The sequence below is a fragment of the Prinia subflava genome, chromosome 3, assembly GCF_021018805.1.
Source record: "Prinia subflava isolate CZ2003 ecotype Zambia chromosome 3, Cam_Psub_1.2, whole genome shotgun sequence".
Classification (NCBI taxonomy): domain Eukaryota; kingdom Metazoa; phylum Chordata; class Aves; order Passeriformes; family Cisticolidae; genus Prinia; species Prinia subflava.
The window spans coordinates 41,032,374-41,046,714 of NC_086249.1; the positions used below are offsets into that span (position 1 = coordinate 41,032,374).

A 14,341-nucleotide genomic window follows, 5' to 3' on the forward strand; every position below is an offset into this window, starting at 1 on the left:
TGAAGACATATCCTATTGCAGAGGAACACCTCTACTTCTGGGGTTTTTGTTTTGTTTTGTTTTTAACTAGCAGAGAAAAGCACAAGCATCTGACCTCCATATAGTCAATGGCAGAAAGATTTCCATAAGATCCTATTTCCATATCCACTTTATTCTTTAGGGAACATCTACAGTTTTGATCAGGCTTTAGTTTAATATGCAGTTTCACAATTTCTTTGCCCAGGTACAACTGGAAAAAGAACCCTCACATAGTCTTTGGTAATATGAGCTACTCTATCGAATCCTCACAAATGTTCCCTTTGTCATTTGGAATAGGTACATATCAACCCAGGTATTCTTGAAATAGTCACTTGTCACACTGAACAACCCAAAGTCCTGAGTAACTCTTTTTAAAACCAAATTTTAACTCCTGAATTGATATTACAAATAAGATCTCAAGCATCTGACATATTCTGAGTGGATAACTTGAGGGGAACAGCAGACTGCTTACAAGGAAGAAAAAGTGAGAAGGAAATAATTTTGAAGAAGGTGCTCAAACTGAAAAAAACAAGAAGTAGCTACTTTTGTTGAGAGCAAGTCCTGAAAATTAGAGTTGGAATTTCACAAGGTAAACCAGAGCTCACCCAAATACAGCATCTTTCTTTAATTTAAAGGACCATGGATATAATAATTCCAGTCATCTCATGCTGTTCTTGATTTGATTAAAAATAATGATGATGAAGATGTAAGTGTTGCTGCTTTCTTTGAATCTATTACCTCTTCACCCACACTGAAGCTGCCACCAATGGTGTTAAATGGCAGCTGGACAGAAGCCACCAGCTACTGAACAGCCATCAGACATTCGTAATTTTTAGTCACCAGCAATGGGCTGATACCCAGTCTCACCAAAATTAAATGTCTCCTTTATTATGCCCTTTCCTAAATATTATTTGATGCCAAGAAAAAAACATCAAAGTGATTTACAGGCTTTAAGAAGACATAAGAAAAATTAAATAGAGGTAGGATAATCTATTGCATTTGGAATCAGACTTCAGCCTTCTGCCTGCTCAGGAGGTCACACTCTCTTTTCTCTGCTTCTCTTCTTTGCCTTGTTCCATGTTTCTCTTCTCTATTTAGACTGAAAGCCTTTTGAAGCAGACAATACCTCAAATGGATTTGTAAAAAGCCAGAAAGCAATCCTCCTGCTGCGAGATTTCTGTCTGGTGGTACTGTTTTGAAACACTGTCAGATGTAAATAACAAACTGAAGAAAACATAATAATGGAGAAGTCAGCCCTTACACAGATCTTCCCAGCTTACTTGTACTCTTGAAAGAAAAAATTATTCTATGTTTTTATACAAAAATAGGATGCATCTGTTCTCAGGAGCCAGGGAAGGGAGGCTATCAGGAAAATATAAGTACATTAAACATATGCTCTGTTATGAAAAAAAAATGAAGTGAAAAAACAAGGATGGAAAAAAGGTGAACACCATCTATGTAAAGGCATACATGCCTTTGAAATATGCCAAGAAATGGTGTAAAGGCAGATGCAGTCCTTTTGCTCACTGTAGAGTGTATAGCTCAAGAAACAACAGGGAGAGTGTGTTTCTCACAGACTGATGCATTTTACTTTGCCCTCAGCTAACCAGAGCACAGATTCTTTGTGGCCCTGAGCACTTCTGCAGCCTCCGGTTTCATTAAGGGTCTTGCCCTGCAGCCTGATTTCCACTCACAGATTCTCCAGTTATCCCTGTGCTGCTGTGGCAGTGTGCCCTAGGGCCTGTGGGATGGGGTTTTTCATCCTGATGTTCCCATGATGTTATATCTATGTATCTGCAAAGCCTGACAGTGTTGTTATGGTAGATTTTGCATAGGACTTTCAGGCTTGCCAAGGAGGCTGCCTTTAGGGGCCGTAGAGGGCAAAAGGCACCTGTAAAGCATGAAAGACATCTAACAGCATTGGAATTGTTCTTCAGAGTCCTTTTCTCCCAGCAGGAGATGAGAAGTGAGGGAAATGGTTCTCCAGGACAGTGGCTGGTGGGTTCCCAGGGGGAGGGGACATTCAGGGTCCTTTTCCTGCTCCTCACAGCCAGGGTTCACCACAACAAGGTGAGACTGAAATGGAAAGCAAGGGCCTTCACAAAGAATTTTCTCAAAAATATCTTAACATTACTGAGTTTATCTCTAAAGCTCCGGTTTTGGTACAGTATTATTTTTCCAGACTTATAGATGTAAAAAACAAGACACAGTAAAACAACAAATGACCAACCCCTCAAAATAACCCCTTTGGTTTCTGTAAACAACTTTAGAAGCTATTGGGATAAATTTGGGAAAGTTTATCACCCTGAAACACAATTTGCTCAGAAAAGGAGCTCATGGACTTCCTTTAATCTATAAACATTTAGTGCAAGCCAAAGTTAGACCTAGTTATTCATTGACCAGTTGAAATTCTGTGTCAAAAAAGGGAAACAGCTGTTGAGGATGGCATTTAAGTGCTTAAACCAGAATAGATTGTCTACATGTATAAGCCTCACTTATACATCTATTTCTCTAACAATGGGAAAATGTCACAAGACTTTGCCTTCATTAAATCTAAAAATGATGAATCCAAATCAGCTATCCTGTTAAATATCTGCACTGAAGACTATACCATACTACAGATACATACGCAAGAGAATAAAAGTTAACTCAAGGATATATCTTAATTCTAAAATTTTATCAGTTTTAATACTCAATTTTGAGATTTGAATATTTTTTAACATAGTCTTTGTCTGTGGAGCTTTCCTTTTTTGGCCCATGTAATTATCCATGTATATTTTCTTGATATGAACATTAATTCAAGTCTGAAGCAGAAATATGATCCTTTTGTGCAGTTAGAATGCGCAGACTCCTCAAAGCACAGCAAGAACCAAAAAGAAACAAAAGGAATCAGATTCTTTCTAATTAGCAACACGCTCTTTTCCATTCACCTCTCTCAGCTTTTTGTCAAGGGTACACTATCAAGAATGCTTTCTGCTTCCCTTTATCCCTACTTCTCTCAACGTTGTTCTATGATAAAACTTTTCAGAAAATTATATACCTTTAACTTTTGTAATATGTATGTACTGTCTTTGATCAGAGCAAAGAATCTACTCTTTTTCTTATTTTCCATGTTTATTGCTAATGAAAGAAAAATCTCTAAAAGTAGTTTAAAGGTTAACTGAAAGTGTTCTGAAAACATACAATAGAGATGATGTACATACACTTAGCAGTAACAACATGGCAATAAAAGCGTAACTTCCAGCTATGCACAAGTCATTCAGGAGATTCCCTAATACTGAGATGTTTAATGTAGACTCCAAGGAAAAAAATATTTGTTCATCTGTGTGTTAGATGGCAATTTCTCTATTCTGTTTCTGTCACAGGTACATAATTGCAAGACACAAGCAGCATTTTTATGCTTGCTGGGTGGCAGAAAAGTGAAATCTGTACATATTATTTGCATTTCATGGGAGAACTTTGGGTTTTGTCTAAAACAACCTGAGAGTCAATGTTCCTCTTTCTTTCTAGCTGTTTTTTTTTAAATGCAACATCTAATATAAAATTAAAATTTTTTTAAAATCATTGACTGGTTTTAGCTTTATGTCATTTAAAAACAACTCTTGATAGTAAGTGCTTAGTACAATATTGTTTCCTTGTATGAACATAATACTGATCTAAATACTCATGTATGTAAGGTTAGAAATAGACTTACTGTAACATTCACACAGTTTGACCTATTTGCAAAAAGCAAACACCAGCAATACAGACAGCCAAATCAGAGCCATTCCCCTTACTAAAAAATAAATTCTATAGAAACTTTCAATTGTTTATCCTTTTTAAGCTTGACAAGTTTAGAACAGAATAGAACAGAACAGAATATATCAGAACAGTTCAGTTGGAAGGGTCCTACAACAACCATCCTACAACATCCTACAACACAACCATAGTCCAAGTGCCTGACCAGCTCAGGGCTGACGAAACTTCAACATGTTTAGCTGAGAAGTGGAGCAACAGAGTGGCTTTGGTGAGCACCTGGCATCCAACCAACCACACAGTATTTCCTGGTAAAGGAGTGCTTCCTAGCTATAGAATCATTGAGTTGTTTAGACCAAAGAAAACCTTTAGGACCATCAGATCCAACTGTTAATAGAGCACTGTGAAGTCTACCACTAAACCACATCCCTCACTGCCATGTCTACACATCTTTTAAACATCTCCATGAATGCTGGCTCAACCACTTCCCTGGGCAGCCTGTTCCAATGCTTGATAAACTTCTCAGAAAGAAATGCTTCCCAATGTCCAATCCAAACCTTCCCTGGTGCAGCTTTAAATCATTCCAACATGCCTTATCACTGGATACCAGAGAGAAGAGCTCAGCACCTTTGTCTCCACATCCCCTCCTCAAGAAGCCATAGAGAGCAATCAGATCATTCCTCAGCCCTTCCTTTTCTCACAACAAGACAAGCTCAAAGTCTTTAGCTGCTCCCTAAAGGACGTACCTTCCAGCCCTTCCATCAGTTTTGCTGTCCACCTCTGGACACGTTTGAGTAGCTTCCCATCCTCTGTAAACTGTGGTGCCCAGAACTGTACACAGCGCTCAAGGTGAGGCCACACCAACCCTGAATACTTTGTGAAGATCACCTCCTTCACCTGGCTGGTGGTGGTGCTGTTTGACACACCCTAGGATGCAACTTGCTCTGCTGGTTACCAGGGCACACAGCTGATGTGTAATGAGCCTGCTGCCAACCAGCTCTCCCAGATCCCTGTCTGCAAGGCTGCTCTCCAGCACTAATAAGTGCTCTCTCAATTTATACTTGTGCCTGGCATTACTCCATCCCAGATGGAGAATTCGGGATTTATTCCTCTTAAACTCCCCGTTCAGCATTGCCCAACGCGCCAATCCACCTAGATCCCTTTGCAAAGTATCTTATTCTTTCAGAGAGTCATCAGCACCTCCCAGTTTGTTATCCTCAAAATTGTTAATGGTGCATTCACCTCCTCTATCCAGATCATCAATAAAAATATTGAACAAAACTGGCCCTAGACCTGAACCCTGAAGAAATGCTGCTGGTGACAAACTAACATGTGCCTATTTCCTATGAATGTCTTTTCACATACGAAATGTTTAAGATGTTTAAGATCTGTCATCAGCACAGCAACATCTAAAATGGCTTGCATTGTTTCATTTCTTGCTATAAACGTAATGATATGCTAATTATGATTGTTTTATAGTAAAAACATTCCCTATTTTCCATAGGCTGTAAAACAATCTCCTGATCTTTTGAAGTATTTAATATATTCTGCTCAGACCTTTACAGAAGTGAACTCCAAGAAGCTAAGATTTACTCCCCTACACTTCCCCAGCACCTTTAAGTAAAAACAGTACTATTTCTTTCAGGACCAAACTAACATGTTATCACACATTCAACACAGAAAAAATGTTGCTAGTCCCATAGAAATCCCATAGATTCTTTATTACTTGCAGGACAGTTTTTTCACATGGAAATGAGCATACACAGTTCAATGTTCATTATCTGTACTCACAAATTCAATAGGAAAAAAACCTCCAGAGTCTGTAACAGTCACACACCAAACAGGGCCTCACTCGCTAAAGTTTCATTTAACTTTGTTCCACCTAGCTACAAAGAAAGTAATGTATTTATGAAAGACCTACTCTGGACTTGTTTCTCACAACTGATATTTCATCCCATTATCTCTTTTCAGGTTTGTGTATCTCAGCTGTTCTCTAGGATATGTAGGAGGCAAGCTGCCTCCCAGCCCTGCTACCTACATCTACGCCTCTGTCTCTCATTGTGTCACTCCCACTTCCCTCCTTCCCAGAGCAAGAATTTTTTTCTCAACTTTGTCTTTTTGTAAAAGGAAAAAAAAAGTTCCAGTCATTCTATCTCTGTCCTCTTTGAAACCAGCACTGGGCCATTCTGATCACCACCTCTCCACAAAGACCTTTTGGGGCTGGATGCAGGTTTCAGTATGCCATTTGCTTTCCTGTTGGGAGAAGACTGAGGCAGAAAGCGACGTGGCTTTCAGACAGCTCTAATGTTTGCCTCTTGCAAAATCTGTATTCACATGTAAGGCTGCAAATGCTTGAGTGGGTCTACTCAGCTGGCTCACACCAAGGATTATTTGCACCTTCAGGCACCAATACTGGCAATCTCATGCACTTTTTTGTTTATTTATTTTTTTCTGCTTGGGAAAAACTGAGGGGTGAACTACTCATCAGCTATCTAGTGGGAGCTACTGCAAAGGCAGCCAAAGCAGGGCCCTTCAGACAGAACTTTAAAAAGTTTAACTTTTAAAAGTTAAAGCTTTTTGCTCTTCTCCAGCCTGTATCACTGGTTTGTTAGGTCAATTCTGACATTTCTTCCTCAGCTATCTTTTCACCTCACATTCACATCTGTAATTGCATTCTTTCTCTGCCTCATCCTCCTTTTCTCAATATCCTCATGATCTTTGATCAATCCTTTCCTCACTACTGCCTTCTCACTCCCTCAGAAACAAAATACAAAAAAGGTTGTGAAATTAACCTTTCAGCAACACAAATCTTATGCTGCATAACTTGGGCTACTTTCTCAATTGTTCTCATTCAGTTCCTAGTACAAAGACTACCATACATTTTTTCCTCAGTTTAGGAACTGGAAGCAAAAACATGCATGAAAAAATAAAGTGAATTGAACCACTGTAATGCCAGAGTATGATTTATAAGATGCTGAAGCTTCATTTTGTATTGGGAAGACACTTGATCTCAGATGCCACTGAGAAAACATGTCAATTTTTAGTATCAACTATTTTATACATACAATGTTTTTCCACAGAAACACGGAATTTTAAGTGCATTGCCCACTCTGTTGGAACAGAATGGTTGCTGTGGTCGAGAAAGATTGTTTGCTTGCTTTACCTGAGCTAGTAGAAGCAGGAGACTTGCTGCGTCGGGATGGGCCGGGGCTCTTGGTGGTGCTCCTGCGTGAACTCGAAGCTATTTTGGTATAGGAAGTAGATTTCACCACCCGACATTCTGGAAGACAAAGAAACTGCATAAGTTAGCAATTAAGAAAGCCAGCAAGATTCTGTAACAGAAAGAGCACTGAGAAGTGAAAACATTTAGCCCACGCTTGTTTTCATTCACCTTGAGGAGTTTTATGAGAAAGTATAAAATCTGTATAAATGGTTCCATTAAAATCCAAGTACAGTATGTACCATATCCCAGACAAAGAACTGCTGCAGTAATCCAGACTTTTAAATACCATGGTTACTGCAGGTACTTAGGACAGCTTAATTTAACAGTGCTGAGACTACTCATAAAATTTCTTTCCTTTTGAAGATTTCAGTTCAAGTAATGTAGCAATTTTTTTGTAAACAATCCAGATGCAATGTAAGCCTAGGTAGTCTCCTCTAGAAGAAACCAGAAGTCTTCTTTTCTGTATCAGAATGTTACAACTGCACAAGGTGACGCAAGTGTCTTCCACTGATGAAAGGTTTGAAGAAAACAAAGCAAGTTTGTTGCTCCTGCTTAATCCTCTGGTGAGCAATAGCCCACACTGTATAGCACACACAATTCATCACAGGTGAGGGAAATGGCACTGCTCACTCATAAGAGACATCAGTAAAATCAATGAAGAGGCGAAATTGCCCTCCCACTCAGGAACACTACAAGATGTTCAGGTTAGAGTTTATGTACACCCACACAGATCTGTAGGCATCCTTGCATTACGCCTGCAAAATGGTTCTTGGCCTGGGGATAAAAGAACTTATTGTGCATAGCACTGATGTCTGGCACTCCTAATGGATACTAGATTAATCACCAGACATATTACACAGCTGGGGAAAAAAGATCCACTTCTTAGTCAATATACAATTAAAACTCTGCAGCAATGTTTACACTGTCTTCACCTGACGATGCTAGTACACTTCACTGGTTTAAAAATACATCAGTAAACATTTGGTTCTGTACCAGACCTGTTTCCTATTTTATTCCCATGGTTAAGGTTCCTCAAAAGAGGTTAAAAGAAATAAACAAGAATTTTTTCTTCCTAGTCAGAAAATACCGTGTACAAGCCTGCACATTATTTAGTCTTCACAGATCAGTGGAGCCTGTAACATAGTTTAGACAGATTAGAGAACAAAGAAATAAAATTGAGCATAACTAATTAAGTTAAACATATACACCCAAGAATGATGTCATGAAATTTATTTCTCTTGGCTGCCCTAACCATTCGTCTTTCATCAAGCTGTTCAAGGAAATAGAAGCAAGAACTGATGCATTACTGAGTGAAACATCCAGCACAGCTGAGAGCTGAGAGCACCAGAGAAATGCCTTGGTCTTCCCAAAGAAGCTTTTCTTCCCAAACTCTTCACATTCCTAATATTAGCTAATTGCCCAATAGTAATTTCTTTCTGTTGACATTTTTTGTGGTTCACTGATGACTTCTTTTGTTTTATACTGAATAATCAGTGGAAATGGAGAAAAACAGTCACTCTATGAGGAAATTATCTACTGAAAACAGGAGGAATCAGATGAAAGTTTTCAATTAGGTGCCACTGGGTAACTACAGCAGGAATTTTACACTGATTTATTGGTATAAACAGCTGCTTCAGAAACTATATACAATGCAAATGTAAACAGGTTCTTTGTCTTTCTGTAAACAAAGATGTAAAATTTTCAAATGCCTCACAGCCTGTTAAAACCATGATGTAATCCTAGCATGGGCCTCATTCACAAGAAACAGTCAGGAAGTGGAATATTGACATATTCCAATGGTCAACAAACAACAAGACTAAAGCAGAACAATCCAACCAAGCTAAACCCATTAGAATGTATCATTTGCTTAGTTGAAGAACTTAAGAGTCCATGAAGAAAACAGCTACTTTATTTTAATATTTTTACAATATTTTAAAAGCTTTCCTCTTTCCAGCATATGAAGAAAACAATTATCTACATCCCCCTCCTACAAATCATGCTAAAGCTTAACTCTTATTTTATTACAAGTATTAATACTCATTCAGGTTCTTTTGATACCTTAAAAACACCCAGAGGCATTACCTCTATGTTACCACAGAGGCATTACCACCATATCTAATTGGGTCAGCCTTCGCCAGCGATGGGTCTGCCCTGGAGCCAGCTGGCATTGGCTCTGCCAGGCACGGGGGAAGCTGCTGGCAGCTTCTCACAGAAGCCACCCCTGTAGCCCTCCTACCTCCAAAAAGTTGCCATGCAAATGCAGTTCATCTGCAAATCATCCTGAGGGGCCACATACAGACCCTGACCTGTGAGTAACCCCACACTAATGGCATATCGCCCTAAGAGGAAGTCACCTCTCACAGCTAAACGATCTCTCACCACAGGAGAGAAACACAAATGATCATATGACAATCCAAGGAATGTACAAGCATCACAGGATCACAGGATAATCCAGTTTAGACATGAAAAATTCCCACTCCAGTTTCCTGCTCAAAGCTTGAAGTAGCTTTACATTCATAATCCTGGATGACTTGGGAGACCCTTCAACAATCCCCTTGGTGCATACACAATGCGGGAAGATCTTGGAGAACATCAATGACCACTTCCTGTCTCAAGTGACAGAAAAAAACAGTAAGTAGAGATGCTCTGCTCACACTCACAAAAAAAGGAAGACTCTGTGAAGGCAGAAGGCAGCCTTAGCTGCAGTGACCATGATAGGAGAGTTCAGTACTGTGAAGGGATTGAAGGAGGGCAAAATGCTAGATCACAGTTCTGGACTTCAGATAAGCAGACTTGGAACTCTTCATATATCTGCGTGGAGGAATTCCATTGGATGATGAGAGACTTCGAGAGCAACAAACAGTGCTTCTTTACATACAGAGGGAACAAAAGGAAGACTACAGAAAATGCCCATGAAATAGGGCCCCAATGCATGAGACAGGGCCCCAGTGACATAGAACATGGAAAAGCCTAAAATATTGAAAGGCTTCTTTCCCTCAGTCTTCACTATCAAGCCAAGCATTCAGGAATCCCAGGTCTCAGAAGCAGGGTGAAAGCCTGGAGAAGGGAAGACCTATCCTGGGTAGAAGAAGATCAGATTAGAGAATACTTATTCAAAACTGGCACATGAAGGTCCATGGGACCTGACAGGATGCACCCTGCAGGTGCTGATGGAGTTGGCTGATGTCATTGTGAAGGCACTCGACAATCTTTGAATGATAGTGATAACTAGGATAGCCATTTGAAGACCCAGAAAATCTCACTCCTGTCTTCAAGAATACCCAGGGAACTACAGACAAATCAGCCTCACATCAGTCCCTGGCAAAGACATAGGTAAATGACTCATGAAAATAATTTCAAGGCACATTAAGGACAACAAAATCATCAAAAGTAATCATCATGGATTCACCAACAGGAAGCCACACTCAACCAATTTGATACCTCTGCAATGAAATGACCAGCTTGGCAGATGCAGGGATAGTAATGGATATTGTCTACTAGGACTTCAGTGAAGCTGCCATCTCAGACACTTTATAACCAGTCTAAAACTTGTGTTTCAATTTATATCTATCACCACTCATCCTCTCACCAAGCATCACTGTGAGGATACTGACTCCACCACCTTGATGGAGAAGAGATGCTGCCCCATTGACATAGGAGGCTACTGGCAAGTACTCGTGAAGCAATTTCCTTTATCAGGCTGAAACAGCACAGCTCCATCAGCCTCTCCTCACACAGCAAGACCTCCAGTTACCCTGCATCATGATGTTCCTCCTATAATTGTCTCCAATTTAATAATATATCCCTTGAACTGGGGGGTTTTAAACTAGACACAGTATTACAGATGTGGCCTAACACGTGCTAAGCAGAGTTGGTTGTTGTCTCTACTGAGTCCTGTTTTAGTCTATGTCACAGAAATACTCTCCTTTTTTCCTATTTTTCTATTTGTATAAACCCTTTTGAACTCATTTTATCAACTTCTTTGGCACAATTTTCTTGTTCCTCCCAAAAATAATTCACAGGTTGTGAAATTTTAAAAAGTCACAGTTCAAATGGGCATATATCCTCTTTAAGGTAACTTGTCAAGTGCCATATTTTCTATGGTTTTACAAGTTTATTCTTAAAGGACATGGGCTATGGTATGGCCTGTGGAGAGCCATGTAGGAAAGCCTTCAGTGCTGCACACACCAGGTTCGAGCAACTCATGCTTTCAAAGACTAGGGAAAAACTAGTTCCAGAGTCTAAAAGGATTCCCAGTCATGGGCAGAATGTAACCAGGCTGCTTGTAAATAGGTCTCAGCTCCCAGGAACAGTTTATGCATGCAATTCTGTTGTCACATTTAGTTTGTAAAGTAAAATTTTACTGCAGGCAAAGATCCCACTCAATAACCACACAACCACTGCTTGTTCCTCTAAGACATTACCATAATTTGCCTGTTGCTGTAGGAGAGCTCTGTGTCTATAGAGAAAACAAAACAAAAACGCATGTTTTATTGAAACTGTTTTCTACACAGAATCTAAACTGGTGAACAAATAAATACATACCTTCTCCTCATTAACAGTATTTGGATTACTATACAACGGGTCCTTTGCAAGCCATGAAACACAAGAGCATTTTTCCGCCAACTGTTTTTTGATGCCAAAACTGTATCAGAAATAGATCTGAACTCCTGACAGAAGAGAGCTGTACTGCCTTCCTCACTCATGTGGGCATGGCATTCCCAGCCAAGAAGAAACACAAAGTGTTTATATATTATGTTCAGTAAGGAAAGAAATGTTTCATGAAACCCCACTCCTTCCTCTCACCATTGACTGACTGTGATTAAAGGAACAAAATGATGACACCCATGGTAATGCAAGACAAAAGAAGGTCAACTTTACAGCTTGAACTTTACAGACTTTATTGTTTTCCAGCTCAAAATACGATATAAATAAAAATGCTTTTCCAGTGAAAACATCTTGCAATAAGATGTTCTGTTGTATAACTACATACAAAACCATAACGTAGGAAAGAGAAGTACAGATTAACAACAGCAAGGCTAAAAATGTAACACTGCCATCTCTTTATAGTATGGAATATTACCACAGAGTTCTGAGGCCTTTATTGGACATTAACAATAGGGCTGAGGAACAAAAAAAGACAAAATACCCCAAGGCTACAATCTGACATAATTAAGACTGTAGGGACATGATAAAGAAAAGAGAGTTACCGAGATTGCACAGTGGTGTCAATGAGCAGTAAGAACTGCCAGAACCAGGAAGGAAGCCCAGCATACATACTTGTGAGCTTTTGACTCTTCCTGTTGCCAAATGGATAAAATGAGGTAAGCATGAGGTAAATAAAGGATGCTAACACGCGGAATAACAATGCCTGCAGCCTCCAGCCCCATGATGTTTCATTTCCAAAATGTTACATTAGCTTCTATGCTCATTAGATTTTACAATGGCAAAAAAGCAGCAGAGAGTAACTAATCTGAAATAAATGTGTCATAAAATGAAAAAGTTTAATGTGCTTCTAGAGAAGAGTGTGAAAAGTTATTTAAATTACCAGCAGATCAAAAAGGCTTACTTGTCAGCAACTCAGTTGACTGTATGGCCTTCATGAGTTCTTTCTGGCCAAAACATCATTCTCTGCTGTGTTTTGCTTTTCTTTGAGGTCTGTGCGTAGGGAATAGATTTTATATTTTCAGTATCCCTGCCAATCTGTTTCTCTAAGACGAGAACATTTAACTTGGTTTCAGCAACAGCTGTATCCTGCAGATAAGCAAGGGGGGAGGATCAAGGATGTCTGTGGTTGTTGGTAAGCCACTTTACTGTAAGCCTCAGGCTGGTGCCTTTTACCACTGCTTAAAGACATTAGCGTCACTAGCAACGTCCTCAGGCCAATCAGTGGATCATTACCCCAAATGCAGTACCAATTTTAGTTTTTAATGTTAAGGGTAATTTGTTCCATGCTGCTAATTCTTAATGCAGCTAATAAGATTTTACTTTTCAGCTGTATTCATGCCTTCAATTAATGCCAATAATCTTCTGTTTGCAGAACTAAGTTTCACTCCCTTCAGCAAGAGAAATGGTAGCCTCCTGTCTAGTGGCACTGCAATTCACCCTACACAAATGATCAATCTCTGGCAGCTATGACTTGCAATTACAACATGTTCAAAAGGGTAACTATCATGCAGTTTCCAAAAATGAAAGGGATGTAGAGTGTTTCACAGAGGTTTAAGTAATTTCAAAGCTTCTATCGTCATGGTTGTGCCTACTTCAATTTTTTTCTGCATGTCTTCCTGTTCAGTGTGTTCCTGAACACATGGCAGACGCAGACGGACAGTGATGTATGCGTAGAATGCAAAATCCTGAAGTTTTATCCCATGCACTAAGCTCTATGCCACTGTAAATGCATGGGGTTTTGAGACTTTGTATCTTCTGATTTTATTTCTTACCAGTAATTGGTCTTCCACACATGATAAATATTAGGAATTCTATTTTACTGCCTGTCAAATACTTGTGGAAGCAATTACCTTAAATCTACTTCTTTTTCTTTTTTTACCCATGCAAAGAAATATACATTGATTGGGGTATAAAATACAGAAAGTTAGATTTTCTTTCATGTGAAAAATCATTCTCCAATTCTACAACTGGAGTGAGTATATGCAATAAAATACAAACTATTAAAGCCATCTATGCCTTATTACACATCAGTACAATAGAGAATCTTGAAAGCTCTCAGGAACACAAATCACATCACCCAAGCTAAGAATGCTTTCAGGTGTATGTATTACTCCAAAAATACCTTGCTAAGATAGAAATAAGGAATGTATCTGTGAATTCCCATATTATCACTAACTCATGTATAATCTTCAGATTCTGAATTCAAATGTTTCTAAATTCACCAAAGTCTAAATATTTACCAGATTATACGTATAAATCAAAATATGCTTTAAGTAAGTATTTACTACTTCTTCTTCAAATATGTTCCTTTCTTAAGGACACTGTTAGGAGGATAGAACTCATCTAATAGCAAAAAATACAGTGATGAACTATTCACCCCACAGTCCTTCTACAGTTAATGGAACATGTTCATTTCTGTGACCTATCTTAGAAACCTGTAAGCTACAAAAGATGAATCTTACTCATGAATTATCAGATACATATTACAGATTTTGAGTTTTGGTGAAAATACCCTTATTAGAAGCAGTATCTTTGGACTGGTTATAGGCTTTTTTTACTTAATACAAACATTAACTTAAGATTTTGCTGTATTTTGTAACTTCACTGTATATAAGATTTTATCTCCTCACCTTTTCCAAATCCTAAACTTTTTGTCAGATCCATCTCACACAAACTTCCACATTAATATTTTGTCTA

At 38.9% G+C, this 14,341-nt stretch overlaps 1 protein-coding gene across 3 annotated transcripts in view; it reads right to left on the reverse strand.

The window, feature by feature from the left end:
* The window catches only part of DCLK1 (doublecortin like kinase 1), a 232,596-nt gene that overhangs the window by 70,183 nt on the left and 148,072 nt on the right, over positions 1 to 14,341 (reverse strand). For all 3 annotated transcript variants that reach the window (XM_063394799.1, XM_063394800.1, XM_063394802.1), the window contains exon 5: positions 6,917 to 7,033. In XM_063394799.1, coding sequence (XP_063250869.1) covers positions 6,917 to 7,033 — 117 coding nt within the window. The remainder of the gene's footprint in view (positions 1 to 6,916; positions 7,034 to 14,341) is intronic.